This window comes from Pollicipes pollicipes, unplaced genomic scaffold (genome assembly GCF_011947565.3).
Source record: "Pollicipes pollicipes isolate AB1234 unplaced genomic scaffold, Ppol_2.1 Scaffold_2555;HRSCAF=2994_pilon_pilon_pilon, whole genome shotgun sequence".
NCBI classification, from domain to species: domain Eukaryota; kingdom Metazoa; phylum Arthropoda; class Thecostraca; order Pollicipedomorpha; family Pollicipedidae; genus Pollicipes; species Pollicipes pollicipes.
In genome coordinates, this window is record NW_023596136.1 from 31,868,060 (window position 1) to 31,896,006 (window position 27,947).

The 27,947-nt window shown below is 61.1% G+C and overlaps 1 protein-coding gene across 1 annotated transcript in view; it reads right to left on the reverse strand.

Annotated features, from left to right (window-relative positions):
* LOC119100363 (girdin) overlaps positions 1-27,947 on the reverse strand; it is a 107,086-nt gene that overhangs the window by 6,586 nt on the left and 72,553 nt on the right. The window contains exons 6-10 of the mRNA XM_037223467.1: positions 19,591-19,629; positions 19,423-19,506; positions 12,597-12,731; positions 4,615-4,685; positions 113-194 (exon numbers count right to left, since the gene is read on the reverse strand). Coding sequence (XP_037079362.1) covers positions 113-194; positions 4,615-4,685; positions 12,597-12,731; positions 19,423-19,506; positions 19,591-19,629 — 411 coding nt within the window. The remainder of the gene's footprint in view (positions 1-112; positions 195-4,614; positions 4,686-12,596; positions 12,732-19,422; positions 19,507-19,590; positions 19,630-27,947) is intronic.

A 27,947-nucleotide genomic window follows, 5' to 3' on the forward strand; every position in this document is an offset into this window, starting at 1 on the left:
GGCGCGGCCGCCGGCAGCGGCGCCTGACGCAGCCGGCAGCGGTCGTCTGTGGTGGAGCCGGCCGCCGAGCCGGCGCCCCGCCTCGCTCGCGGGGACTCAGCGCGTGACCCACCTCAGCCCGCAACTTGCTCAGCGTCTGCTTGTTGGTCTCCAGCTCCTCCCGCAGCTCCAGCAACTGCTCCGTCTTCTCCTCCCTGCAAACGGCCAGATCAACGTCATGTTCAGCTGAAACACGCTGTACGATATACATAGCCACGTTTGTGAGATTCCTTTTCATCAGTGGAGATATCGGTGTGCTAGTGCACAGATGACCCTGTGCAATAGTTGCACGCGTTTTTTGCTACACATTGTGCCACATTGCTTTACCAACAACAGCTCTCACGCTTCCCCAAACCACTAGACCCCAGCCAGCGCAGATGATCATGTCGCCCAGCAAACCCAGTATAACGAGCCGGGAAGGCTTTTTGAGAAGAATATTTCCAGCATGTTACCACGTACCCTCTCAGGTCAAGCTCATTCGAGCTCAGTCCAAGTGAATACCCATTCAGCTTAACTGCTCCTCCAGGTAAATCCACTTACTTATCCGGGACAAACCGGCCACATCCTAACAGCACCAGCGAACGACGTTTTATGCTATTCAAGCACACCGCATCTCCGAAATGTCCACGATCAGTAGACACCGATTTATGACCAAGCGTCTTTATGCCGGAGTAATTTCCCTTCATCGGAAGCCCACGCCACGCTCAAAAGCTCGTCTGACCGTCAAAAGGTAGCCCGTTGTCCGCGGTCCAAGGCATCATGAGAGTTCCACTGCACATTACGGAGTCCACCCTTGTCGACAGAGGCCGCTTCCTTTGAGGAGGGTCACAACACCAACAGAGGCCCGCCTCACTGCTCATCATCTACCGCTATCTAAAACCATCTGACCACCAAGTGTCCGTCATACCATCCAACTGTTTCCCCAGTCCAGGTCAGTTTCATAATCACGCGCACAAATCCTGCATCACAAACCTATCCAACCTATTCTCCACCTAAGTCTTAAGTCCTAAGTCCTAAGTCCTAAGTCCTAAGTCCATTCCACCCTCCCAAGGCCAGTCCACCATCAGCAGCGCCTGCATCCCATCACAGGCCGAGGCCGAGCTCCCATCCGGCCATCAGAAGCCGGGACTGCCGCGGAACAATGGCGGTTACAAACAATTAGCGGCCGCCGGCCGGGCCGTGTCGGGCTCGTGTTCTCATGGCACGGGCAGCTGGCGGCCGCGCCGCGCTGTACCCAGGGAGTCAACGACACCGCCGCCACGGCCGCCACCGCAGCAGCGGCCGCGGAGGCTCCGCGCGCCGCTCGGCAGTCCCGGCCACACGAGCCGGGTCCGCGGACCGGGCTCAGCTGGCTGGGCCGGGCGGGGCTGGCTGGCTGGCCGGGCCGGGGCTGGGATGGTATGTTACGCACTACCAACACGCGGCACGAGGGCCCGCAGCAACGACGCATGATGCACTGATCAAGGGGAAAGAGCTATCGTGTTGTCTCGATTTCGCGCGTGAGGAACGGTAAGATGGAGCTGCGCTAAAGCGCTAGGTCGGTGCACGAGGGCGGGGCTGGAGCAGGTCATCTCGCGGCACATGTTTGATGTTTGAAGAACGCGGCACAAACAACCGGTCTGCTGTTGGGTGGGAGGGAAAAATGCGATGGGCGGGATAACCGATCTAAGTCACAGCCCGGATCGTAGATATTCGCAGATTGAATGAAGCCTGATCCGCGCTTGGGCCACATGAATACCGGACATCATTTAAAGCTGCTTATAGATCAATGCCTGGCAGATACATGCCTTTACGAGTGCATAAAGATGATCACCAGATCACCGCAGCTCTTTCAGTGTACAGACTTTAACTTTAACCGCAGCTGCCCTTGGGCTACGACTCGGCCAATGACGAGACGTCCCCCGAAGCTCTGAGAACCTAATTGGTTCGGAAATCCGTCCCGGTAATTGATGACATTAGGCGCGGGGCAAAAAATCGAAGCTACCGACACAAAAAATGGAGCGGAGTGAGTGAATAACTATAACGGTTTGGAGTATCGGGTCAAGCTTAATAAAACACGGCAGGTTTCAAATTCCAGAAGTCACCCCAGCCGGCGCGGCCAAAACAGTGAAACGCTGTACAAGTTCCCAAACTTTTTCATTTACAAGACCTTAAGTCATCCCACGGCTGTTTCCCGCGACAAACACGTCATTACAAACGCACTCATTACCATCTCGTTTTTGTGGCCATCGCCGAGCAGTGAGGATCCACGGGAGAGCAAGCGTTCACTTCCTCATGCCTTCCCGCGTCGAGGCGGTGAATCATCGGTGGCACCTGTCTGATTTACGGAAACCGATTGATTCGCCTCCGCTGCTGCCCCGGGCCGTAAACTACACGAGGAAGCATAAATCAAGCAGCGGCGAGCTGACGGTGCCGGCCGAAGCACTGCACGGTGGCCAGCGCGATCGGTGGCTAGCGGCGCACCCGCACAGCCCGCGTGATCCCGCAGGGAGGCGTGCGGCTCGCTGGAGAGCACTGGTTCGTCGTTCTCGGCACCAGCGGCCGTTAGCGGCGCCCTCAGTGGTCGGATTCGGCTCACAGGAGCGGCATGAGCCGAAGCCGATCACGGCAGCAGCGGAAGTAGCGACAAGAGTGGAATCCAGACAAAGAATAGAAGGCCGGCGCAGAAGGCAGGAGGCGGCCTAATCGCCGTGACGACAAGCGTATGAAACCCTTACAGAACTCAAATCAATGTTAGGGTGAACAATGAACAACTCACCTACAAACGATATAAGCGAGTGGCTCTGCTTGGAGACACAAGACAGGCGTCTTTTATCTCAGTTATCTAGTTAGAGTGAAGGAGCAGCGGAAGCGGCGCATGACATTACACAAAGGAAACGATGCGCCACTTACAAGGACGGGCTGAACCATGCCCCACATCGTCTCGATACCGCCGACCTAACATGCACCTTTCGCGCGGCAAACCCAGCCTCGCACGCCAAAAACCAGTCGCAGGACCCATTTGCGGCGTTTTGGTGTGCCGATGGGCGGCGCCCGAGGCGACCTGAGGTCGGCTCCAGGTCGCGCGGGTCACTCGTGATGACCCGCTTCCGGCGCCGGCCGGATCGGCTCGTCACGAGCGGCGCAGGGCCCGAGGCCCGCTTCCGGCCTCTTCGATCACCGCCGACGGCCGCGGCTCGAGCGAATCTGGGCCGAGGGCCCGGTCGAGCGCGGGCCGGCCGGTCAGGGGCGCGGCTGGGCCGGCCCTGACCTGACCCACGGCCGGCACCGTGCGGGCGCGAGGCCGACCCGCACGGCGCCGCCGGCCATCGGGGTCACGCGATGACAATCGAGCGAAGCGGGCAGCGCAGCCGTCGGCATGTGGAGGCTCGCGCGGGGCGCTCCTGGGCCGGCGGCTCTTGTGGAGCCTCGAACCTCATCCACAGCTGAGGTCTGGCCGGACCAACCGCACAGCGCGATCTGCCGACTTGGGACCGACCGTCACGGGAGTGAATCAGAGCTCGCTGGACGAGCGGTTGGGTCACGCGGCACCTCGAGAGCCCGCCACGCCCTCCTTCCCCGCACTCTGCGCTGGCCCGCAGCTGTCGGCCGCCCCTCGACACCTGCTCCCTCGGGTCGGGTCAGCAGGGTCACGGCGCGGCTGGCGGTGCCGACGGAGCCACTCGACGCTGAGCGTGTCGGACCGGCGCCAGCTGGCAGGCCGGGACGCGACCGGCCGTCACATTCCCGGCCAGTATAACAGGACGGAGGCACCCCGGCAACAGACGTCAGCGGTCAGCGTTCAAACGTGTGACGACAGTAATCCGGGAGCCATTCAGATCTTCCTGGCACGACGCAACATCAAATAACGCTCGAGTGCGTCACGAGTTACTCGGGGCATGAAACAAATGGATTCCCGCGAAATGGAAAGACCGGCACTTCGTGGAAAGCACCCTCCACCGTAGCCCATGATAGCTACTAATTTTCGGTGATTTTGCGGAGATCCGTACATTCCGCAGCGCTGCACACAAGTATTCCCGGATGCGCTAGCTAGTTTCGGCTAAGCTCGACTTCACGCCGGCCAAAACCATGACTATAAAACGGGCTGGATGATCCCCAAACTGCAGGTGGTCCAATCTCGGCCTGCACAAGTTGGGTACTTAAACCCCAAACAGCAGTGCTCGCAGCTATTGGGGATTATGCCACGCGCCAACAACTCCCATGGCTAAGCCAAACCACCCGAATATCACGCTCCCTGTGGAACACTGTAACACACACGGACCAACCAACCAGTGCACCACCAACATCCCGCGACGTCCCGCCGACGAGACGAGCCCAGACTCTACCACCTTCCCCCGCTCGGCCAGCGTGTGACCGGTCCCCAGCAGCCAGCCCCCAGCAGCAGCGCCCCAGCCTAGACTCCACCCCCCTCCCACTCAGCCAGCGTGCGACCGATGACCCGCAGCCAGTCCTCAGCAGCGCCCCAGCCTAGACTCCACCCCCCTCCCACTCAGCCAGCGTGCGACCGATGACCCGCGGCCAGTCCTCAGCAGCGCACCAGGCCGTGATTGAGCCGACCCGCCGCCGCGTACTCACAGTTCCTGCTTGACCTTGCGCAGGCGAGCCTTGCAGTCGGCCAGCTCGACCTGCAGGTGGTGGCTGCCGGCCTGGCCGGAGCCTTGGCGCGTCCGGTCGGGCCGGCCGGGACTGTCCGGCGGCCGGCCGCCCCGCTCGGCCAGGTGCTCCTGCAGCACCAGCTCCACCAGACGCTGAAATGACGGGCGGACAGGCGTCACACTTCGGTGAGGTGACTTACATGTGGAACATCACCACCTCTGTGTAAGGCTGTCGACATAAAACAGCAAGGTGAGATTCGTAGATTTCATTTATTTCATAGATTGTTCGTACAGCTGTAGGTGACAGCTGCGTGTTGTTCAAGTTCGTAAACCTTAGCAGACGAGTTACTAGGTTGCCAGACGTGTTATTCTTAAGAAGGCTGGAAAACTCTGCCTGGCAAACACAGGCCCAGAACACCTGTTAGAGATTGCCAGATAATTAAGACGTGCTCATCGCTGCGTTGGATCGCGCAGTGCCTTCTGACACGGGAGGCACATACCGGCCACGTATATTTATATTTTTTACCTTTTCTCCCATTCACATTTCTCGCCTTCATATTACTACAACAACAGAAAACGATTAGACCAAGTGGCAAAGCCGAAAACCATTCTGAAATCAGTGCGGGAACTCGGTGCAAAGTAAATACGACCATCGTCAGCTCTTGGCCCATCGGTTCAATGAGGTGCTGTAGCTGGCATTTACTCACGACGGTGCTGTTCGAACACCCAGCCGCCAGTGAAACTCCGGGGTGGCGAACTGAATGAAACTCCCCGAACGAACCCCGGAATTCCAACAGCTGCTTACAAGAGCACAGCCCACGGAAACCAACAAAGAGCGTCGGCGCCGCCAGGGCACGCATCCAAACTCCATCACAGACGCGGACTCCATCTCAAATGAATGAACGCCGGCCTGCGGACATACCGAACAGACCCGGGGGACGCGGTCGGCCTGTCAGTGGTGGGTCCGCGCCATCCGGGCGGGGTGGGGAGGAGGGTGGGGAGGGGGGAGGTTCAGCGGCAGGTAGCAGTGGCTGTTATCGGTCGGTTCCGCTGGCCAGCGTCCCGCACGGATCAGTCAGCTGCCGGAGGCGGGGCAAGCCTCCTCAGGACACTGACACCACACGGACGCCTGCAGCCCAAGCAGGCCCTGACACCCCTTTTCTGGCACCGCCCGGGGCACCGCCCGCACCAGCCGGGGCGGCTGACAGCCCCCATTGGCTTGAAAACGAAGTGGCCAGCGATTCCCGGGCGTACCTGATACCCCACCCCGGCTCTGACAGCCAGGCGCGCCTGACACCCCTCCCCGGCTCTGACACCCCTGCCGCGGATTGGCATGCTCCCCCCCCCCCTCCGCCCTCGACACCACGGCAGTGGATCGGCAGCCCGACGATGGAACCGACCCAGCCCCGGCGCTGGGGGCGCGGGTCGATCGTGCGGGGGAGGGTCGACGGCGTCGCACGGCCATGGAGGAGCGACACGGGCGCGGCCGAGAGGACAAGCCAGAGCAGGGCTCGGGAGGATAACGGGAGGAGGAGCTCTCAGCGGACACGTCACGAGTAGGAGGAGCTCTCAGCGGCCACGTCACGGGTAGGAGGAGCTCTCAGCGGACACGTCACGAGTAGGAGGAGCTCTCAGCGGACACGTCACGAGTAGGAGGAGCTCTCAGCGGACACGTCACGAGTAGGAGGAGCTCTCAGCGGCCACGTCACGGGTAGGAGGAGCTCTCAGCGGACACGTCACGAGTAGGAGGAGCTCTCAGCGGACACGTCACGAGTAGGAGGAGCTCTCAGCGGACACGTCACGGGTAGGAGGAGCTCTCAGCGGACACGTCACGAGTAGGGGGAGCTCTCAGCGGACACGTCACGAGTAGGAGGAGCTCTCAGAGGTCACGTCACGGGTAGAAGGAGCTCTCAGAGGTCAACGTCACGGGTAGGGGGAAATAGCTTTCGCATGTATGCGGGGCCATTTATTGTTTGCTGGTGAGGGCACATATATTCATGCAATTTGTCATTAGTGATAGCGGCGTGTGTCGCGATGATGATATAAGCAATGGTGACACAAACAATGGCAGCGTGTGCATGAATAGATGGAGAAGGAGTCGTCGTTCACATCGCAACAATAAGTTGCATTATTGGATAGTTCTTACCATCATAATGCTAGAGACCTACGGGAATAATTGGGGCCCAGCAAATGCGTTATATCGCTAAATTAGTGTGAGTGTGGGGGGATTCGAAGGAAAAACGGTTAAGCCTGCCACTAAAATGCACCGCAAAACAGCTTTCTTCCCAGATTTGGCTCACTTCTTCCTCAAAGTTCGGGGTGGGTAGGTAAAGGTCGGGGTGTGGGTGACGATAAAGATGGACCCCCTGAACCTGATGGACCCGATACAACCCGACTGTCAAAGAACACCTTTAGGGCCTAGGATTAGATTTTCCCACAAATTGTTATCTTTAATGGTATTTTTAATATTTTTGACGGTGTTTTGCCTTTTGGTAAAACGCCGAGGGGCCGAAACAAACAATGGCGGTGTGGGAGATTGAAAAGAGATACGTAGGTCTACCCAACCCCATGATGTTCCCTCTAATACGGTCTGTGATGGGCTCTCCCTCAAATCGCCCGTGCCTGCACCGCTGATCGCGCATTTATCGAAGCGCCTGGTGGCTATCTTCCGGGCAGTGGGCATACGGGGAGGCAAATAACTGGCGCACAGTGGACGTTCAGCAGACACACGGGGCATGCAAGGGCGGGGCCGGAGACTTCTCGATGAACCACCATCACTCACACCGGAGCCCATGCAAGATGTAGGCATGACATGGTTATGCATTACTCACTTAGCATTCCATGGCTATTACGAGCTTATCATTTCCAATTCAGCATTCCACGGCTGTTACGAGGTTATCATTTCACCTTCAACATCCTATGAGTGTTCGATGGCGAGCAGTTCCAGAGAAACAGGAGGCGAGCCGATGGCTGGGCCTTCATGGAGCATCCAAGCGCGGGAGGAAACAGACCGAAAGCTGATGTGGGGAAACGGCCGGGGCTACCACTTGCCAATCGGAAATGCTAAATATAGTCAGTTTCTGAAAGGTGGTGTGGTTGCCGTGAGATTTGCTATCAATGAAGCTTTTTTCACCCTCGGGTAGAGTTGAGGGAGAAGCGGATGCCATTGCATGACGAGGTTGTTAACGGGCCATACGGCTAGGACTCAGATCCACAACGATCGAGATTTACCAACCGCGCCACATTCAAGGCGCTGGAAACTTGACAAGAAGGGGCGAGTCTCTCACAGCTGATTTAGGAGGAGAAGAAAAGAACGGTTACACTTAGAAACACCTTCGGACGTTCTGCGAAGTTTCCAAGGAGAGGCAGAAGTGAAAGGGGCATGCCACACCATCCGGAGATGGTTGTCAATACAAGTTCCTACAATTACAAGATTAGACCGCTAGCGGCAGTCGTGCATGCTGCATACCTGTGGCGAGCAGAAACGGGTGAGACGGAACACTGATTTGTCACACCGAAGTACGCAACAGCAGCCGACAGGAATACCGATGGGATCGCGTCAGGATATTTCCCGCTCGAAGGGACTATCCGAGCAGCTGAGTCACGTCTCGAACCCCAGCATCTCACTGGGACCGTGCATGGACACTTCTCCTCCACGTGAAGTGTCCATGCACGTGGAGGGAAAGTGTTCATGCACGTGGAGGGGAGGATATGTGACCTCCCCGATAGACTCCGCTGCCCGCGGCCGGTGCTGGGGCCACATCGCCGGCTGCGGACGGCGCGGCGCTCCCAGACCAGACGGCACCGGCCTCTCCCTCTATCCCCTCCCTTATAGACCCTGCTGCCCGCGGCCGGTGCTGGGGCCACATCGCCGGCTGCGGACGGCGCGGCGCTCCCAGACTAGACGCCGCCGGCCGCTCCCTCAAACCACTCCCTTGTAGACCCTGCTGCCCGCGGCTGATGCCGGGGCCACATCGACGACTGCGGACGGCGCGGCGCTCCCAGGCTAGACGCCGCCGGCTGCTCCCTCAAACCACTCCCTTATAGACCCCGCTGCCTGCGGCCGGTGCAGGGGCACATCGCCGGCTGCGGACGGCGGGGCGCTCCCAGGCTAGACGCCGCCTGCCGCTCCCTCTATCCCCTCCCTTATAGACCCTGCTGCCCGCGGCCGGTGCTGGGGCCACATCGCCGGCTGCGGACGGCGGGGCGCTCCCAGGCTAGACGCCGCCTGCCGCTCCCTCTATCCCCTCCCTTATAGACCCCGCTGCCTGCGGCCGGTGCTGGGGCCACATCGCCGGCTGCGGACAGCGCGGCGCTCCCAGACTAGACGCCGCCGGCCGCTCCCTCTATCCCCTCCCTTATAGACCCGCTGCCTGCGGCCGGTGCTGGGGCCACATCGCCGGCTGCGGACAGCGCGGCGCTCCCAGACTAGACGCCGCCGGCCGCTCCCTCTATCCCCTCCCTTATAGACCCCGCTGCCTGCGGCCGGTGCTGGGGCCACATCGCCGGCTGCGGACGGCGCGGCGCTTCCAGGCTAGGCGCCGCCGTCCGGTCCTTTAACCTACTCCCTTATAGAGCCCGGTGCCCACGGCCGGTGCGGGGGCACATTGCCGACTGCGGACGGCGCGGCGTTCTCAGGCTAGACGCCGCCGGCCGCTCCCCGATCTGCTCCCAGATTTGGGCGCGGCCGCTCTGCCGCCGCATAGGCAGATCAGCCGGCAGGAAGACCGCAGACGCGTCAAATTTGGCCGGTTGCGGCCGGTTGTGCTGCGAGGAGCACGGGCAGCACCTGCCACATGTTTGAACTCATGGGCCGGATGGCCACGGGGAGGATCACATTGTACCCAGGTAAGGGAGGGGTGGCATAAACTGGATCAACGTGCATTATTAACTGAAAGGTCAGCTCCCCGTCTCCGGAAGTGTCTGTTAGTGAGATGAGGGGAAAGACGTAAGCTGCACTCTGGTGATTTCAACGTCACAAAAACAAGACTTTCGGTTGTTCCTATCTACAAGCAACAGGGATATCTAAAGCAATACTTCACAGGCAGCCCGCCTTTTTCACTCTACGTCAGTCGTGCCATTGCACATGGGCCATGACTCGAGCGGACGCACGTTCAGCGCCTTAAACGCCCACTCGGTTATCCCGATGTCCCCGCACCATTACCGCACACAAATCTCAAGTGATCACGGCTCTGCTCTCACCGCACGGCCGCCTCGAAGAGGACGCTGAGACAGACACCTGACAGCGGGAGGCTGGCCCAGCTGGCGCGGCCAACTCGGTCCGTCGACCTCAATGAACGTCGAGCTCGACAGCGTCCTGGCATGTGACCCGAGCCGGACCGGGCCGCGACGACGCCCGGCTCCGTCCCTAAGTCCGCTCACTGATGCTCAGACACCGGGGTCCAGGCCATCCGCCGAGGGGGAGGGGAGGGGGACGTCATACACGGGCAGGGGCCAGGACGGAAGGGATCAGGTATCAAGGCCTCTTCGCACCAAGGCTCCTTTTCGTGCTGGTGGAGAATGCGGAAGGGGCTTAAGCTCACTGCTCTGCGGCAATCCTTCCTCCGATTGAGCGCGCCCCTGACGTGAGGCCGTGGTCTGTTGATCCGGGCCCACAGTCTGTTAGTCTGGGCCCGTGATCTATTCAGTCAGCCAGGCCAGACGGACGCGCCAGTGACGGCCACGAAACCAGCATGACATAACCACTCTCCAGCAAGGTCGCGGTGGGCCAGCCCACTGGCCAGTTCAGGGCAGCACTAAGTCACGGAAGCGGGCACGGAAACGGTCACGGAAACGGTCACGGGCTGTCGGCCAGCAGAATAAAAGATGGTGGCGGCCAGTCTCCAGCAGTCGTAGCCCCGCCACGTCACAGCATCGCGGTCACAGCGCGGTCACAGCGCGGTCACAGCGCGGTTACAGCGCGGTCACATCGCGGTTCCGTGACCCTCACGACAGACCAACAACACGCCCGAGACACAGTCAAAGTCACGCTCACGGTCACGGCAGGCGGCATCCGCGACAGTCCGTGGCAGTCCGTGGCAGTCCGTGAAGTCTGTGACCATCCGTGGCAGTCCGTATCAGTCCGTGAAGTCCGTGGCAGTCCGTGGCAGTTCGTGCAAGTCCGTGGCAGCCCGTGGCAGAGTCCATGAAGTCCGTGGCAGCCCGTGGAAGTCCGTGAAGTCCGCGGCAGTCCGGGACAGTCCGTGACAGCCCGTGAAGTCCGTGACAGTTCGTGGCAGCACGTGGTAGTCCGTGACAGCCCGTGGCAGCCCGTGAAAGTCCGTGAAATCCGTGGCAGTCCGTGACAGTTCGTGGCAGTCCGTGGCAGTCCGTGACAGTTCGTGAAAGCCCGTGGCAGTCCGTGACAGTCTGTGTCAGCCTGTGTCAGTCCGTGATAGTCCGTGACAGTCCGTGTCAGTCCCAACCGCCCGTCGTGCCAGGATCGGCCAGGCGGCGCCGAATGCGCCGGAAGAGTGGCGGTGTTCCTGTCCGCGGACCCGCGCCGCACCGCGGAGAAGGACGTCCAGATGACGCGCGCACGTCATCGGACAGCAGTGACTGCCCGGACGGCACGATCGATCGGGACAAATGAAAAGTAAGAAAGTTACACAAGAATGAAGAGGCAGACATGCAGCTAATAACGCTATAGTAGTGCTATGCCTATACGTCACAATTGTGTTTACATGACACAACGTGCATACGACTGCTTATGGGTGCTTTTATCACCAAATGGGCTCAAACTATGGACAACTCTCTTTCCACCGATTAAAAACCCTGTTTTCTATTTGCGGTTCAAAACTTACTTTTATACAATTAACTCAAGTGCAGTGCCTGTTACTTACTAGGGTTCGACACCGGCAGTGTGACTTTTCAACGGGATGACACGCGTTTCGCTGCAGATGTTACCGACCTCCACCGCACCTTTCCACCCAGACCGCCTCACCCCCATACCGGGCCAGACCCGTCGAGCTGTCATGACCGGTCTTTCCCGCGCGTCATACCCTCGCGGCGACACTCGCCGTTCCCGCCAGCGGCCATTCCCCGTCTCAACGGGTGACAAGAGCTGTCGCCGGCCGTCTGCCCATCCGCCTGCGGCCGCAGTAATGACCCTAACAACGCAACGCCCGCGGCGGGGACGGGTCGGCTGGGGTCGCGATGCCTGAGGGCACGACTGACGCGGCCGACGGGAACAGGCGGCGACTGTGGGAGCGGGGAAAGTCGCAGGAGGGGGTCGCCGGCGGTGATGACGGGGAGGAGAACGTGGCCGGCGACGTTAGCTGCGGGCTGTTGCGTTCACGCACACAGTAAGCGATGCAAGGTGCACCAATTCTCTGCACGTGATGATGATAAATTGCAGCATCTGCCGCATATGCCGCACCATTTGCTAGTCATTCTGGACGGCTTTTCGCCACAATAAACAAGCTAGGAGCGGAGCACTCTGGGAGTTTGTTAATTAGTGTTGCGGCACGCCAGTCCAGCTCTGAACTTCGCTGGATGGTCCCCAAGTTGGTGGGACGGGAGCGGGGTTTGCATAATATGGTTAGCCAACGCCGGAAAGTTGGGCCTGATGAGGGACATTAATGGCGTCCGCGAGACCTCGGGATGGACGACTGCCGGAGTTACAGGCCCATGACCTCATTCACGACATGACAAGCGGAGGTCGGCCGGTCTCTCGACTGCGGCGACTCTGCAGCCCCCATCCCACTCTACACTACTTTCACAGTGTTTTTCGGTGACTAAGACTCTTGTATTTCTCACTTGCGCCACTGTTCGGTTCTCCCATTACTTCATCATGACACGGCCTCACGTTTCTGGCCACGGCGCCCGCCTTACGCCGTCTCCCATACAACCTTCTCACCCCGTCTCCCACTTCACCTTCCCGCTCCGTCTCCCACACCACCTTCTCACGCCGCTCGCAGGCGACTTCTCACGGCTCTCACCGCGCCGGCCGCCGGTGCTCACCATGCTGAGGTCGTCACGCTCCTTCACCAGTCGGCGCACGTGGCGCACCAGCAGCTGAAGGTGCGGGTCGTCCCCACTGGATGCTTGCTGATCGCTCCACTCCTGCGTCCACACCGTCTCCGGGTTGTCCGTCACCTGGCGACAGGGTGGGGGGTGACGTCAGAGACGACGACGAGGCGACGAGACCGGGTGCGGTGACGCGATGCCACGTGGCCTCGGATGTACATGGGGTCACGTGGTCTGATGGCGTCACCTGCCACGATGGCCTCACACAACCCGGTGAAGTCACACGATGCATTGATCTCGCGCGTCAGGGAGACAGCGGCACGTATTCAAAATTGTCCTCGGGGAATGTCAAGTTTTCTGCAAACTTCCGCGAATTTGGAACGCATTCCCGCGAAATCCCCCAGCATCTGGTGTACAACTCTGGGTTCAGAGGGAGGGATATGCCCCCGTGCCCTCCCCCTTGACTTCGTCCCTGCGATGGCGTCGCGTGACCCGGGCCTAGCAACATCAAATAACCTGGTGATGAAGCCATGGAGGACACGACCCAGTGACATCACACCCGACGACGTCACGCAGACTAGTAACGTCGCGGGACGCAGGCCCGCTCGTCCTCACAGTCCCAGCCGCCCGACGCGGGCGGGGCTCGGGAGAGAGGGCGCGGTCCACACACATGGAGCACTTCCGCGTCACGATCGCCGCACAGCCCCCCCCCCCCCCCCGCCGCGGAGCAGCGACAGCACGCGCCCCAGCTCCAGCCGCGCGGGACGGCCGTGAGAAGCTCGCATCCCGGCGCGCCGAGTACCGTCTCGAGGCTAGCGGAGGGCGGGCGTGCCGGGCCCGCCGCTAGCCGGTGGGGGAGGGAGGGGGAGGGGATGGGGCTTGTGGTCATTCTTGCGGAAGGGCTCGGCGCTGGGTGGACCTCGCGGGCAGACGGAATCATGGCGGGATACAGCCGCATGCGGGGAAGGACGCAAGCTGGCGAGAACTCTTGCGTCGGCCAACGCTGGGCGGCGAGTCCGACGGGTGCAGAGAGCGTGAGCGGTGAGTCCCACAGGCGCAGCACTGAGGACGGTCTGATGCGCGGTCAGACAAGGTCATCGCCCTCGCCCAGAACTGCTCGCGGAAACCACCGGCCGGATTCAGTTAAGGCACACCGGCCGCGCCGAGCTCACCCGCCACGACGGTTAGGAGTAAAGGGCTAACCAGCGGCCAGACGACGCACACGGATGGTTGTCCTCCATCGGCCATTTACGATCAACTAAGGACCGCTTTAGGATGCACTGGCTCCAAGACTGGGCACGGCGCCGCGTCGACGTACACTGCGGGCGCCAGATCGACCTGGCCCGAGCTGCGCCGCCTTTACCGTCATCGGTTTCAGCAGGTGACCAGGGCGAGCGTTCCCACGGCAGGCGAGAGATGACGTATGCCGCAGCGCAGCCGGCGTGAAACGAGATGTATTTCGCGGGAGGTCCCATGCGGTGCACTCCGAGAGGATTGAACTGCGGGCCACAGCCCCGACACTCTGGTCCATTCATTTCGCTGTTCCGCCTCTCAGGCGATGCTAAGAGGTAGTAAAGCGGCTGTTTTAAGAGCGCATTGTGTCTGGACGTTACAATGCGGTTCTGTGAATAACCCATGAAACCGAAGCTTCCAGCCGCTTTAAAGGGTTCACCTTTACTCTGATCAGCCTGGTCATCAGTGAGTTTTTATGAGGCGGAGCGCTGGATTGAGGCAGACATTTTATAGGTGCCTTTAAAAAGGCAGACACGTTTGCACAGACCGGAACATATTTCTCATTTCAAGGTGTAGGCAATTAGACTCTTATATCCGCAAGCCCTTGCAGTCCGTCCATGAAGACAGATGGTGCATGTACCAAAGGTCTCTCGTGGCTTAGGACCCAGCGGCCAGCTGCTGAGTGAATTACGGCCTGGGAACGTTAACTCAGCCCAACGGCTGGGGGTGCGTCACACAAATATTATATCGGATCAGGCAGCAAGCTTCGAGGCGCTGAAATCGGCCAACGTTGCCCTACAATCGGGTGTAATTGAATAAGTACCTGAATAATAAGACACAACTGGTATCGTAATAATGAATAATGCATGACGGATGTAGCCTTATTCGGCGTTCTGAAGCTCATTATCAAATCTGCAGCAGCGTGGGGTAAAATCTCTCTTTTGAGGCTTTCAGTAATATCACTATGCTCCCTCTTCGTCCCCCTTCTAATTAACAACCTTTTTCCACTGGTTTTTCGCGCTGACCATAACGGTACCACCCACGCCTGCTGCCTCACGCCTGCTCCCCCTCAGAGCTCGGCGACGCTCGCCACAACACCTCGGCGGACCAAATCTTCCGTCGACGGCGCTCACGCACCTAACACTCGGAGGAAAAACAAACGGCCGCTCTCGCGTGCCGCGGCCATCACGCCCGGACGAGCAGATCGAGGCTAAGCAAACACCGCGGAGCTAATCCCCTGACGCGGTGTGTCGGCCTCGGGCGATATGAGACGCCGACACTTGCATCACGTCGCCTGCAGCGCGGACGGACGACACCGAACGGTCCTCTCCACAGGCGTGCCGTCAGCGCCGGGGGGCCGGCAGCCACGTCCTCTATCGTCATCTCGCTCCACCGAAGCGACGTTTCAGCCCACGCTAAACGCCTCTTCCATCGTTTCCTGGCAGCATCTCCTCGCCATGCCCGCCAGCGCCGCCACCGGGGACTGTCTGAACCGTTCGGGCAGCCTCCGCGCTCCATTAGCTGACGTCCGGACGGCTGGCTGGGCTGCCGTCCGTCGGCCAGCCTGCTCTCACGCCGGAACTACAAGAGGCCGTCACGCAAAGCACGCGTGCGCGCGCGCGCCGGCACACGGCCCGTCATTTTCACACCCATCTCATTACAGCCGGCCCGCTTGTCAACAACGCCTGCCAGCTGGCCACGGGCGCAGCCAGTTGAGGGGTTAGGGGAGGCCACGGGAACAGAGTGGCTGATGGGTGGGTGGGTGGGGGGGGGGGCGTTTGCAATGGTCTACTGGCCAAGGCTGAGGACTAAAATTAAACCAAGCTCGATGGCAGGGCGGTGGTGCATGGCCCCGAAGGCGATATCAAGGACATGTTCCACCTCGCCCATTTCTATTTTCTTCCTACATCCTGGCAACCGGCACCTCGAAGCAGCCGGTCGATTCGCTAAAAAGTGACGCGGGGGACACCAGGAAGTGATCTGGTGGCTGCACCAGGCAGCGCTACAAACCGGTGTCTCGGCCCCATCTGAGCCACGTGTCTGCACAACGGATCAGCCGAGAGTCTGGCGACGCAGGCCGGCCGGCACCGCCACCCCCAGAGCACCCTCTCCGGCGACGCAGGCCCGGCGGCAACACCACCCTAAGAGCACCCTCTCTGGCGACGCAGGCGGGCCAGCACCGCTACCTCCAGAGCACCCTCTCCGGCGACGCAGGCCGGCCGGCACCGCCACTCTCAGAGCACCCTCTCCGGCGACGCAGGCCCGGCGGCAACACCACCCCAAGAGCACCCTCTCCGGCGACGCAGGCCGGCCGGCACCGCCACCCCCAGAGCACCCTCTCCGGCAACGCAGGCCGGCCGGCAACACCACCCCCAGAGCACCGTCTCCGGCCGGGAGGCGAGCTCAGCCGGTCGATGCCGTCCAGCTCCGCCGCCCGTTGACGCGACTCGGGGGAGCGGCGTTCATAAGGCGGGCGGCCGACCGCGGCGAGTTCATGTCGCTCGATGCGTGTCGCCACACAGAGCGGCGAGCGGACGGCGGCCAGGACACCCGCCGGCGGCGTCTCGGTCAATACGGCAGCCCCCACCAGCGCGCTGGCTCGGCCGTCGCCAGGCGCGGCAGGTGCTCCTCGGCCGCAGTTTCGACGGTGGGGCCGGCCGAGATTGGTCTCGATTTCGGCTGGGAGGCCGCCAGCCGGCGGCGCGATATTGCTTCATAGCGGGCCGGCCGTGCACTCGTCGGCCGCAGCTGCCGGCTCTCGACTGACGTCTGCTCGCTCCGGCGCCGGCTGCCGGCGGCGACGCGGCCGACGCTGACGACGGCACGCCGGCGATCGTCGGAGGCGACGGGGGAGGCGCCGCTCGCTCGTGCGATGCGAGATTGAGTTTTGCCTCGGGCGGCGTGCGAGTGATATCTTTTGGAACGTCAGCCATGGCGGCTCAGGGTGGCGGCTGTTTGGGAATATTCTAAGAATATACAATCCACATTGCCTGTCTGCATGGCTGGTATGCCTCGTTATTGCCTGTCTGCAGGCATTACAATAACGGTTTATCACTCTGGCAACAGGCATCACCACAGGCAATCAATCATTTACCCAAATACCTCACCCAGTCTGTAACCCACAAAACACGTATGTAGGGCGGAGTTACAGTTAATCGATAGCTCTCTCAGATGCTGCAAGTGCACCATACGTGACCTGTAACCAACAGTTTGTTATCTCGAACTGCTCCCGACACATACACATACACGCCCTGAACTGAGCAATTGTAACCTCCACCCCGATCACAAAGAGACAAATAGTCTCATCCCGCGATGGTGTAGCCCAGCCTGACCGTCTGCCCCGGCGCGCCGCCGCTCGTGTCAACGCGCGGGGAGGGCCGCTCGTCGGCGCCTCCCCGCTCCTCGCCCACGCTCACCGTTTGCACAGGCGCTCGGTTCCGCCGGCGTCGGCGCTCCACGGCGGCTGCATTGCCGGGCCGATGGCGGCCGGCGCGACGGTGACGCCGACCAGTCGACTCGAGACGGACGTAAACGCGTCTTATTGCCGGCACCAGCCGGCCGCGTGAGATCGAGATGGAGATTGCGATAATGCCGGCGGGGAAAACAGACGGCCACAGAGATGAGGGAAGAGACCGGAAATGATTGGGAGGTGGTGCGACCCGTGCCGCCGGGAGACGGGAAGTACAATGAATGAGTATGGAGAGAACCACGCGAGCTGACAGCAGAGTAATGAAGACAAATTTCGACGGAGAGTAATGCACACAAATGAAGACGTATCTGGACAAATGCAGGTGCAGAGTTCCGGGGAAGGGAGGCCACGGCGAGTGGGATACCCGGAAACCTTGTATGCTGTGTCGGTCAGGAGCCCAGGGGATGTGGTTCATGGTTCACTTACGGCCTGAGAAAGCACGACATTTATGCCATAGGGCACTTTGGAGGGGCCGGCTTTACAGTGCAACTCGCCCTATCCACTGCTTAGAATAGAAAGGCCCTGCGCCCGAGAGGAAGAGAGCTTAGGAGGGAGAGAGGGGGAAGGACAGGGGGAGATATACCGCTCCGTCTCGCTTAACGAGACGCAATCTGGCCGAATGACCCCCAGCCTCGCACGCCGGTCAGAACGGCTCACTGAGCACGCCATGGCCGCTTATGAGTCGCCTCCGGGCCGTCGGCACGGCGGCGGACATGCCCTGCGGTGAGAACGGCCGCCGTGCGCCGGGCGGTCCGGTGCTGGGACGCGCGGCACGCCAGCCCCGACGGCCGAGACAAACGCGTGTAATCCGTCGACGCGGTGGTGCGCGGCCTCGCCCTCGGCGCACAAACAGTGCCCGGCGGCGGCGGCCAACCCGACCGCGCTCCAGCCGGCTGGACCAGACGGCTCGCTCGGGCTGGCTTCTCGGAGCACTGCGAGGACTCAGGGGTGGTCCCGTTGCTGGGGAGAGCTGGGACCTTGACGCTCGGCCCCAGGTGGAAGATTCAGACACGGGCTTAGCCCTGTCAGTCCTGGGTAAGCCCCGGGACAATCACGTACATGCCATGGCGGGAGGCTGGACGGGATTGACGTCCCGGTCTGCCCCGAGGCCGGCCACCAGACCCTGGACGTCGCCGGGGCCCGCCCAGACCTGTCGCACCGTTCGCCGCGGGCCAGATCACAGGTGCGCTCATTACGAGCAGCACGGCGCACAAAGGCCGGCCTAAGCCACGGCCCGCGGCGGCGCGCTTCGCCGCGCTCCGAAGCCTCGCAGCGGATCGCGACTGGACCGGTAGACCCACTGTCTCACCGCCCCGAGGACCCCTGCAACTGGACCGGCCGACCCCCGCGACTGGACCGGCCGACCCGCCGTCTCACCGCCCCGAGGAGCCCTGCGACCGCCCGCTGGGCCGGTGGTCCGCTATGCCGCGGCCTTGACCCACACCGCGCTCCGCCCTCCCCCCCACGGCGACGGTATCGCCGCGGCTGCGCCAGAAATGAAGCGATCTCGACAATCCGGTGTCGGCCGGCGGCACCGGGTGGCCCATGCGGCGTATTAAGTGCGCTACTTCAGAGACATTTGGCAGCGCTGGCAGCCGCAGGAACACGCGGAGAACAATATTTATCCCGTGGAAAATGGCCTAGGCTGTAGCACTGTTTTGTCGTGGAAACGAAAAAGAGGCAGACTGGTCGGTGTAACGACTCTGTTGTTACGACAAAAGCACGGAAACAAGTGGTCAACACCCTTGTGTTTTAAGGAAAATGTTGCATCCTTGTAAGCATTCTGCTCCGAGGTTTCCGAGCAGACCAAGGTTTTGTTTTAAGAATTACGTGACTGCAATGTCGAAAAGTCGTTCACATTAATATCTCCTAATCTGATCTTAGCGCACCGCAGTGTACACCAGCAACACGCGGAAATAGACCTTAATATGCTCGTTAGCATATCCAATCCGGCTAACAACTCTAAAACCACCCTGAGCAATGAAGTATGATGCTAATACAGACCTCCAGCATGGTCACCGGGCGTGAGTCGAGCATGAATCGAGTCTGACCTGATCCGCCCGTGCTCAGGCGATCCCACGGGCCCGTGACCCCTGACACCGGGCTGCCCCCACCGACCTGCTGGATGCACTCGACGATAGCGTGCTGCGTCTGGTAGTCCATCAGTTTGATGTTGTCCACCACCTTCTGTTTGCAGCTGCACTGGACGGCGCAGCCGAGCACCAACAGGAGGAGGCGGCGGAGCTCGTCCGGCGCCGCCTCGGCCTCCGAGCCGAGCCGCACCACGTCCGGCAGCCGCGTCACCACCGTCTGGCCCAGCACCACCTGAGGACAGATCAGAGGTGTCAGAAGATGGTCACCACCGTCTGACCCAGCACCACTTGAGGACAGACCGGATGTGTCAGAGGAGGGTCACCGCCGTCTGACCCAGCACCACCTGGGGCGGTGGAACGGGGGGTCGAGGGCAGGAGGCGTCACCATCATTTGACCTAGCACGCTCCGGGACACGGACGGGGTCTCCGGACAGCGTCACCGCTGCCTAACATTTGGCACGTCCTGGAGGTTAGCGGATGGTGCCGTCAGGAGAGAGACGCACCGCGCTTCGCTGCACACCCTGGAACGCGACACCAGAGGATCATCCATGTGCGGCCATTCCTTTCCCTGATTGGCTGGAAAGGGGGGGGGGCTGCTATTGGGACGCAGTGGACGTCACAGACACCCCACCTGCTGTGGGCCACAGGCAAACAGGCGCTCAGTATCAGTCTCGCCGCAGCAGATCAAAGAGCATGGGTCGTGTGGCGGTGGGTCGGCCGGACACCCTCCACAGATGCGGATCGATGTCGGCTCGGAACAGCGGGCAGGCGCGTCGCGCCAGGTTACCCGGCGGAAAGGCGTGGCCTTTTCCGCGGCAGACGTGCTATTAAGTGGGCATTCCCGAGGCCGGCGTGAAAGATGTGCTGGTACATGCTGTCGCCACGCAGCACACGCTACATCGGTGTCTGCAGACACTGATAGAGCGCTGGCTGGAAGGGTTTCTGCGCTTTGGTGCTCTTGCTGCAAACGACGCAATTCCGGCTGACTGATGTCCGCATCATGGACCCCAGACGCTGTCAAATGACAATGCATGCTGCAACGCTTGTTAATCAATGCATGCAATCCGAACCTCGAAGATGAATTAATGATAGCTCATTTTCGGCCGTGGTGCCGAGCAGAGCTTCTTCAGATGTGAAATTTACATCGCTGATCAATCCCAGGCCAGCACGTAATGACTTGGCCGGACGTTTTAGACAGCTGGACCAATTGGGTGCTCCACGGTATATTTCACAGAAAACCGATCAATGCTTGGCAATGCAGTGCCACTCAAAGGTCGCGTCCTGACACGTAGCTTTGCAAGAACATCATGCGTGGGTTGATGTAGCTTTGTGTCTGCTTGAGCGCTGAACGATTATAAAATAAGCGCATTCGCCTACACCGAAAGCGCAGCGATGAACTTGAGTGGGTCCCCACTGACATACCTCGTTTGGTTGAAAACTTATCTTTGGTCTCAAGTCGTTCGCTTATGTGCGCATTGAACCCACGCAATCAACACAACTGGTGTGAACTGATTTTACCGGCTCGACTTCCGAGGTATCCTGACCGCTGGACTCCAAAAGTATTCCCCAATTCGTCAGCATCACAGATCACGGGGTTTCGTCGCTTAAATAACTGCTGGCGAATCCTTACCAACTCTTCCATTTGGTTGGTGGGGAGTGCGGTCTCATGCACAATAATTTCACCATCGTTCTAAGCTAAAAGACATTGCTTCGTATGACATGTAGACGACATACTCAAGGAGGATAATAACATCGCTAGATAAGAGAGATAGCGAGAGCACAGGGATAACTTGTAGAACGTATTCAAAGAACGCATTGCCGTGCACAGGAGAAAACTTGCTTGGCATTTACAGGTCGTGTGTCAGGAATTTACTTCGTTGCATACCCTTCGTTCCTTTCACCCACCACAGTGACAACTTACATGCTGTCAACTGTGTTCCCGGAAAATGGTTACATGCTCAGAGCTGGTTTCCTTTTCCAACACGCTCCATAGCAACGGGGCGGAAATCAAAGTTAATCTAGTTGACTTAAGCGCCCCAGGCCTGCACAATGAATTTGATAACATGTCAACGAATGTGATACTGAAACGCCATGCAAATGCCGCCGGCTTCACACCGAACCGTCTCTCAACAGATGCAGCATTGGATCACACGTGGCCATACGCAGAACCAAATGGTCTCTGGATCCAACATGAGCCAAGATAAACGCATGGCTTCAGCGCCAATCACAAACGATCGTCGCACACCATGACCGCATCACAGCAATCAGGCCACCGCAGATCGATAGCACACTTTCTGCTCGGTGGACGTGCTTACGTCGTGCCTCAAAAGCACATCCGAACAAATTGTCCGTCTTCAGGGACCGCGCCGGCGTGGCGATCAACAATAATCCATTCCCAGGCCGCCATTAGACGGGGCAGGCCGAGCCGGCCAGTCATTATTCCCATTTAAGACGTAATCAAATCCCGCCGGTCGTCCGGCGGCGCAGGACGCGGCGTGGGACCCGGCGGGCGCGGCCGCAGACCGCTACCCATTACCCGGCGAGCAGATCACGGACACCGCGCCGCCGCCGCGGACAGCGCCGTCGCGCGGCACCAGCCGTCTCGTCGACACGGGCCGCCGGCGTCGGTGCCGGCGAGCGCGCGCCCCGTGCCGTCGGCGGAGCGTGCCGCCGCCCACGGCGCCTAATCGGACGACCGTTGGCTGGGCGGCGGCCCGATATGCAGCTCCCCGACCGGAAACGGATCCGTCATCCGACGGTGGCGGCCGGCCGCTGCCGCCGAGAGGCGCGGCGGTCTGCTGGGCGCCGGACGCCGGGCGCGCCGGGGCGGCCGCCACGCAGGCGCGGCAGCCCTAGTCCGCGCTCGCTGACGTGGGTGCGCGGCCCGCCGGCAGGTCCCGCCGGTCTGGGCCAACCGTTGGCTCGACTTCAGCTGCGGGTGCGGCGGTGGGACCCGAGGGACGATTGGCAGACAATCCGTCCGCTGACGGTGCGCTCCCACGGTCTGGCCGTGGCCAGGCATTACCCCCGGCGCCTGTTTCGGCCATTTCTACGAAAAACAGGGGCCCCGATCGAGGCCGTTGCCGCAGTAGAGTCTGTCGCGATAACACAAGACGAATGGTGGAAAATCGCGACTTAGCGACGCTGGAGAATTGGCCAACTCGGACGGCGAGCAGCGGCAGCACGTGACAACGGACCGGCCCGTGTCGTAACGTCACACCCAGACGCCAGACGTAACGTCACACCCAGACGCCGGCCGACAATCCGTTCAGCACTGACGCCGGCGTTTTTAAGGGCTGTTTTCGGTCAAGCGTGCATCGCCGGTCGTCTAACGCTCCTGCGGATTGTGACAGTCTATTGTCGCAGTGGGTTGCATTGTTTTGCTGCGCGTTCGTTGCGTCACACGGAAACGGGCCGGTGGCAGCGGGGCACGCAGACCTGGCGGGGGAACGTCCATCCCATATCCGGATATCCATCAATCTTCCTCACGGCCTCCGTGGGGTTCACCTCAGTGCAGTATCAGACCCAGTCAACACGGCAGACGACCTGTCCTGGCGGTCACCTGACGTCCTCAGCGTGGCCTCAGCCAATCATCAGCGGCCGCCTCCCAGCTCCACCCGAGCGGCGCTCGACAGCTGGGAACCTCGGCAGCCATCGCCGCCAGCACCGCCCGCCGGTGGACAGTGCGTGCGGGGGACGGGTTGAGTGCGTGTCAGCCGGCCGTAGTCTGCGGCCGTCCCGGCGCGCGTGACGCACGCAGACCAGTAATGCGGCCAATCCGGCGCACGCGGCCACCCAGGGCGACCGGTGACCTCTGTTTCTGGCGAGTGGCGGCGGCCCGGCCGACCGCCGTCCATCAACAGCGCACCTGGTCCTCGCAGACCCGCCGGTAAACAGCGTCCGACCAGCCGGCGCCCGGGGGATGCCATGTTGACGGCGGATCGCCCCGTGTGGTACGCCGAGCGAGGCAGCACGCGGGCCCGAGGACCCGCGCGTCCGCGCTAAGTGCCCGGCTTTTTGCCCGCGCTGGAAACGCTAGCACATTGACATAAGCTACGAGCCCGCGGTAACGATGTGTGAATGGCGCCACTATATCACCCGCATTGGCCGAGCGGCAAATGGCGGTGCGCTGGGGGCGCCGCGGTTCAACAAAACAAGGTGACTTATTGGCGCCCATACCACACCACGCAGCACGGCTTCACGAGGCGCATGCGCTGCACCGGGCCCGGCAGTACCAGGCAGGACATTTCCAACGCATTATCTGGCAACGTCCGCTGCTTTCCGAGCTCGCAGCCGGCCGGAACGGCCGCCAGGTCACCCTGGTGACGTCAGAGGCTCGCCGTGCCGAGCTGCGTGCTGGCGGCGCAGCGCGTGCCGCGTCCGCCGCGTCAGCCAATGGAAGGACGTGAATCAGCAGCAGGGTATGAACAGGAGCGCAAAAATCGGCAGGGTCGGCTGGACAAAACAGCGACGGCCGTGTGAAAAGCGACCGCTGCATGCGCTCTGTGCCGCCAGGCGGCGGGAGGAAGTGGTTTGGCAAAGTGGACAGCGGGAGGGGAGGGAGGAGGGGAGGCGGGCAGCAGCGTGACCGGTGAGTCACCCCCAAATGTATCGCCCGGTCGACGGTGGAGGGGGAGTCAAGGACGCGCGCGCGCCGGTCCGCCCCCCACGAGCCGCCGTCTTCCTCCATCCCGCCCTCTGCCCGCCTCCCAGCCTCTCTCTCAGGTCACGGCTCTCCCCTCTCTCGTGACGGCTTATTCAAACGGAATCGGACGGCCGAGGCGGGATGATTCACTAAGAAAACACGGCACCGTCTGTGGACGCGTCTGGCCGCCCTCTGATCGTGTCGAGTGGGTCGTCACGACTACCCCCAGCCCCGTGACCCACGGTCGCCAGGACAGCGACGTGACCCACTGACCCGTGGCGCGGAGACGCGTCGCCGTCTCATCCTTCGGTCGGTCACACCAATTGGTGGAGGGCCATCGAGGAGCGGCCACCGCAGCCAGGAGATCGAGAAACTACGGCTTTAGTAATTCACGCATTCGGATTGAGAGCGGGACAGAGCAGCTACGCGCTTTGAAACAATTTTGACTCGCGACAGCTGAATCTTTTTCACAAGTCGGGCTATAATGACACTAGGCTGCAGTGACACTATAATGACACTAGGTGACACCTAGTGACACTAAAATGACACTAGGCTGGTGAAACGACACCACCTGAGATCTGCGGGCAGCACCTGTGCGGCTTCCCGACGGTGCGATCCCATGACCGCAGGCTGGCGAGAAGCTCTGGTCATTCCCCACGACCCCGGCGGCCCGTCGGAATAGATCTGCTCCCCGGTACCACACCGCAGCACTCTTTGTAATCAACCGCAATGCAATCTGTCGCAATCGCTCGCAGTGCGGGACAGGTCACCCAGTAGTGCCCGAGATCGCGTCCCCGGAGGGGTCTAACGCAGCGCGTGTGAGTGGAGCGAGCTCTGGTTATGGCGTCTCGCGTCTACGGCCATGGGCGGGGCTCTCTGAGCTCATCTCTTCAGCGCAATTCGGTTGAAATCAAAGGCCATGGCTGGTCCCGAACGAGTGGTGCTCCTCTCTTCTCCAGATTGGTTGCGATGATTGTCGTGTAGATCGTTTCGCTGCAAGCACTGGAGCCGCCCTCGATTTCGGTGAGCCGATTCAGTGAATCATTCACGCAATCAAGTGGAGGACGTTATCTGCTGCAGCCCAGCTTCAGCCGCAACATGCACTCTTCTTCCTGAGCTGCACCGACAACATTCCCACGTGTTTTCCGTTTCAACATCACACTTCATCACAGGTTCCCTGTGCGAAATTAGCCTAGTGCTAAGCCGCCTGTCATCAAAATCCACTAACCCCCGAATCGTCAATAAACTTCAATCCACATGCGGCGTTCTCTTCGTTAATAAAACGTGTCAGCTAGTCATAGCCGTCGACGGTGTAAAAACTCATTTCAAACTGAGCAAATACACCGTGAAGTTGAGCGAATGCTTGCTCAGAGCGAGCCCATTTTTTTCGGCTGCAGCAGACCGTCCAACCCGCGGACCAGTCACGAAGCCCATCGGACACACGCCTGAACATTTCCGGTCTGCTCTGGTCTGAGGGCGGTCAGGTGCTCACCAAACCGACAACGCGCGTGCCTTGTCATTTCAGCAAGGTTATGTCGTCAAGGTCAAACTTAACGACGAGTCAATCACAACTGCCACGGACTTTTCCATAATCACATCATGACAGCGCTGCGGCTCCAAGCACCGCAAATTCGATGCTTTGTCCCACAACACATCCTGCACAAATCAAGCCCCGCGCCAAGACAACAGCAATGATCATCCTTTTGATAACGACGTCCCGTGGCTTCCCTTGGCTCCACCTGTCCCGTCCCCAGGGGCGTCCGGACGCGCCGGCGGTGACTCAGCGCGTGAGGCCGGCGCCCCCGCCCGGCGCCCGGCGCCCGGCGCCCCGGGGCCGCTTTATGTCCCCCTTGCGGCCGGTGGACCTCATTAAGCCAACACTTGGCCAGGCCGTTTCCCACGGCGGCGCCGGCGGCCGCGGCAGGTGCGGACCGGGGCCTGGGAAGGGCTCCGTCTCGGCGGCACCCCGCGGCCGCCGCCGAAAGTCGACCCGCAGCCGACCGCTGCGCTTTCTTCCCAGCGACGGTGGGAAGAAAGCCTGCGTGGCCGCCCACGCGGCGGGAGCCTTGCAGCGGCGCCCGACTGCATAGCCCCGGCAACGCAGCTTGGTCCGAGCCGCAGGGAGCCGGCCGGATCGCTACGGGCTCGATCGCGGCGGATCTGATCCGATTTGGGCGCCCGCCGATCCGATGGCCGCGTCCGATCCGGCGTCGTGCGGCGGCCGCGCGCCGCTCGTGAAGCGGCGAGCGTGAACGTGCAGAAAATCGCCCGCCGCGATCCGTCATCTGCCGAGCGAACAGACGGACCGGACCGGGCCAGGCTGAATCGAGCTGGGCTGGAGGTAAGAGAGAGAGAAAAAAGCCGCGGACGATGGCTGAGCAAAGCCGCGCAACAGGCGTAGTCGCGCGGGAGCAGACGCAGACGGCGTTTTGACAGTTCGGGGTGCCACGACAGCGCAGGAAAGAGACTCAGATGGAACTACGGTAAACTACAGGGAGAGGTAAGGAGGATAAGGAAGACTGTAGGAATCCGGCAGGATACCACCATTAGTAAATTTCACCGAATCCACCAGTCGGTTCAGTTCCCCAAGGATTCTTGCTGGGGCATCCGTGGCGACGGGTTGGGGGAGGGTGAGGAGGGGGGGGGGGGGCGACTTGAGACCAGGAGCGGAGTCGATCGCGTGCGCCGAATCCACTCGGGCAGTCAGAAGCCGATCAATCGACCCGAGGTCCGATCGACCTGACCTGTCGCGGCCGAGGACGCGACGACGGGCGCCCGCGGCCTCCGCGGTCCGATCGGCGCCGGCCACGCGAGCGACCGGCCCCGCCAGGTCAGCAGCCGCCGGGCGGGACATCGTCGCCCACGCCGGCCGGCGCCGGCCGGCTGCAGCGGTGCAGGCGAGATATAGGGCGACCGGGTGCAGCAAGATGCCGGGGTCGACCGAACGGTCCGGGGACCGGCACGACGGTCAGGTGCGCCGCGGACAGCCGAACCGGGCGCGTCGCCGGCCCGGCGACAGATGCCATCAGCGATGCACCTCAGAACTGGATCGGGAGGTCGCGTGGGCGGGCCGCGGGTTCGGGGCCGCCGCGTAACCGGGCCACGCGCCGCGCCGCGCGCAGCGTACATTGGCGGGTCACGTGCTCATCAGCGCATGCAAATGGGAGGCCCGGTCCAGATGAGCCCTAATGATGGCGGACATGTTGGGGCAAAGGCCCTGTCATATGCGCTACAATGGCTGTCCCGGTGGGCCTCGGCTGCGCGGCGGCGGGAAGGGTTAGGGGTCACGTTCAGCTCATTACGCGCGTGTGTGCAGTGTAATTCGAGGACAACACGACGACCAACGTGAGATGGATGACTTTTCACAATTTCTGAATGGCTCATGAAATTGGTGCGGATAAATTGGAGAGAATAGTTTTCCGACATGTTACATTATTTTCTGATGGGTATGGTAAATACATCCTAAAATAGTGATCAAGAATGGCGATAACCACCACCTCTGACCGGTGTAGGCCTTCATATTAAGCGTCTCGGGAAAAGGTATGGTACGGGTCCGACCAGAAGGCCTCCGGGTACCGGCGCCGTCTAGCCTGGAATGTAACTCGACGCCGTATCTGTCTGACAGAACACAGCGATCTGACAGTCAGCTGTGTGCGGCGAGTGCCACGCGTCAGCCGGACCAGAACGAACACCAAACCAGGCCGGGCCGGGCCAGACCAGATCAGATCAGACCAGATCAGACCATATCAGACCGGGTCGGACCGGACCGGACCGGACCGGACCGGACCGGACCGGACCGGACTGGACCGGACCAGGCCAGATCAGATCAGACCAGATCAGACCATATCAGACCGGGTCGGACCGGACCGGACCGGACCGGACCGGACCGGACCGGACCGGACTGG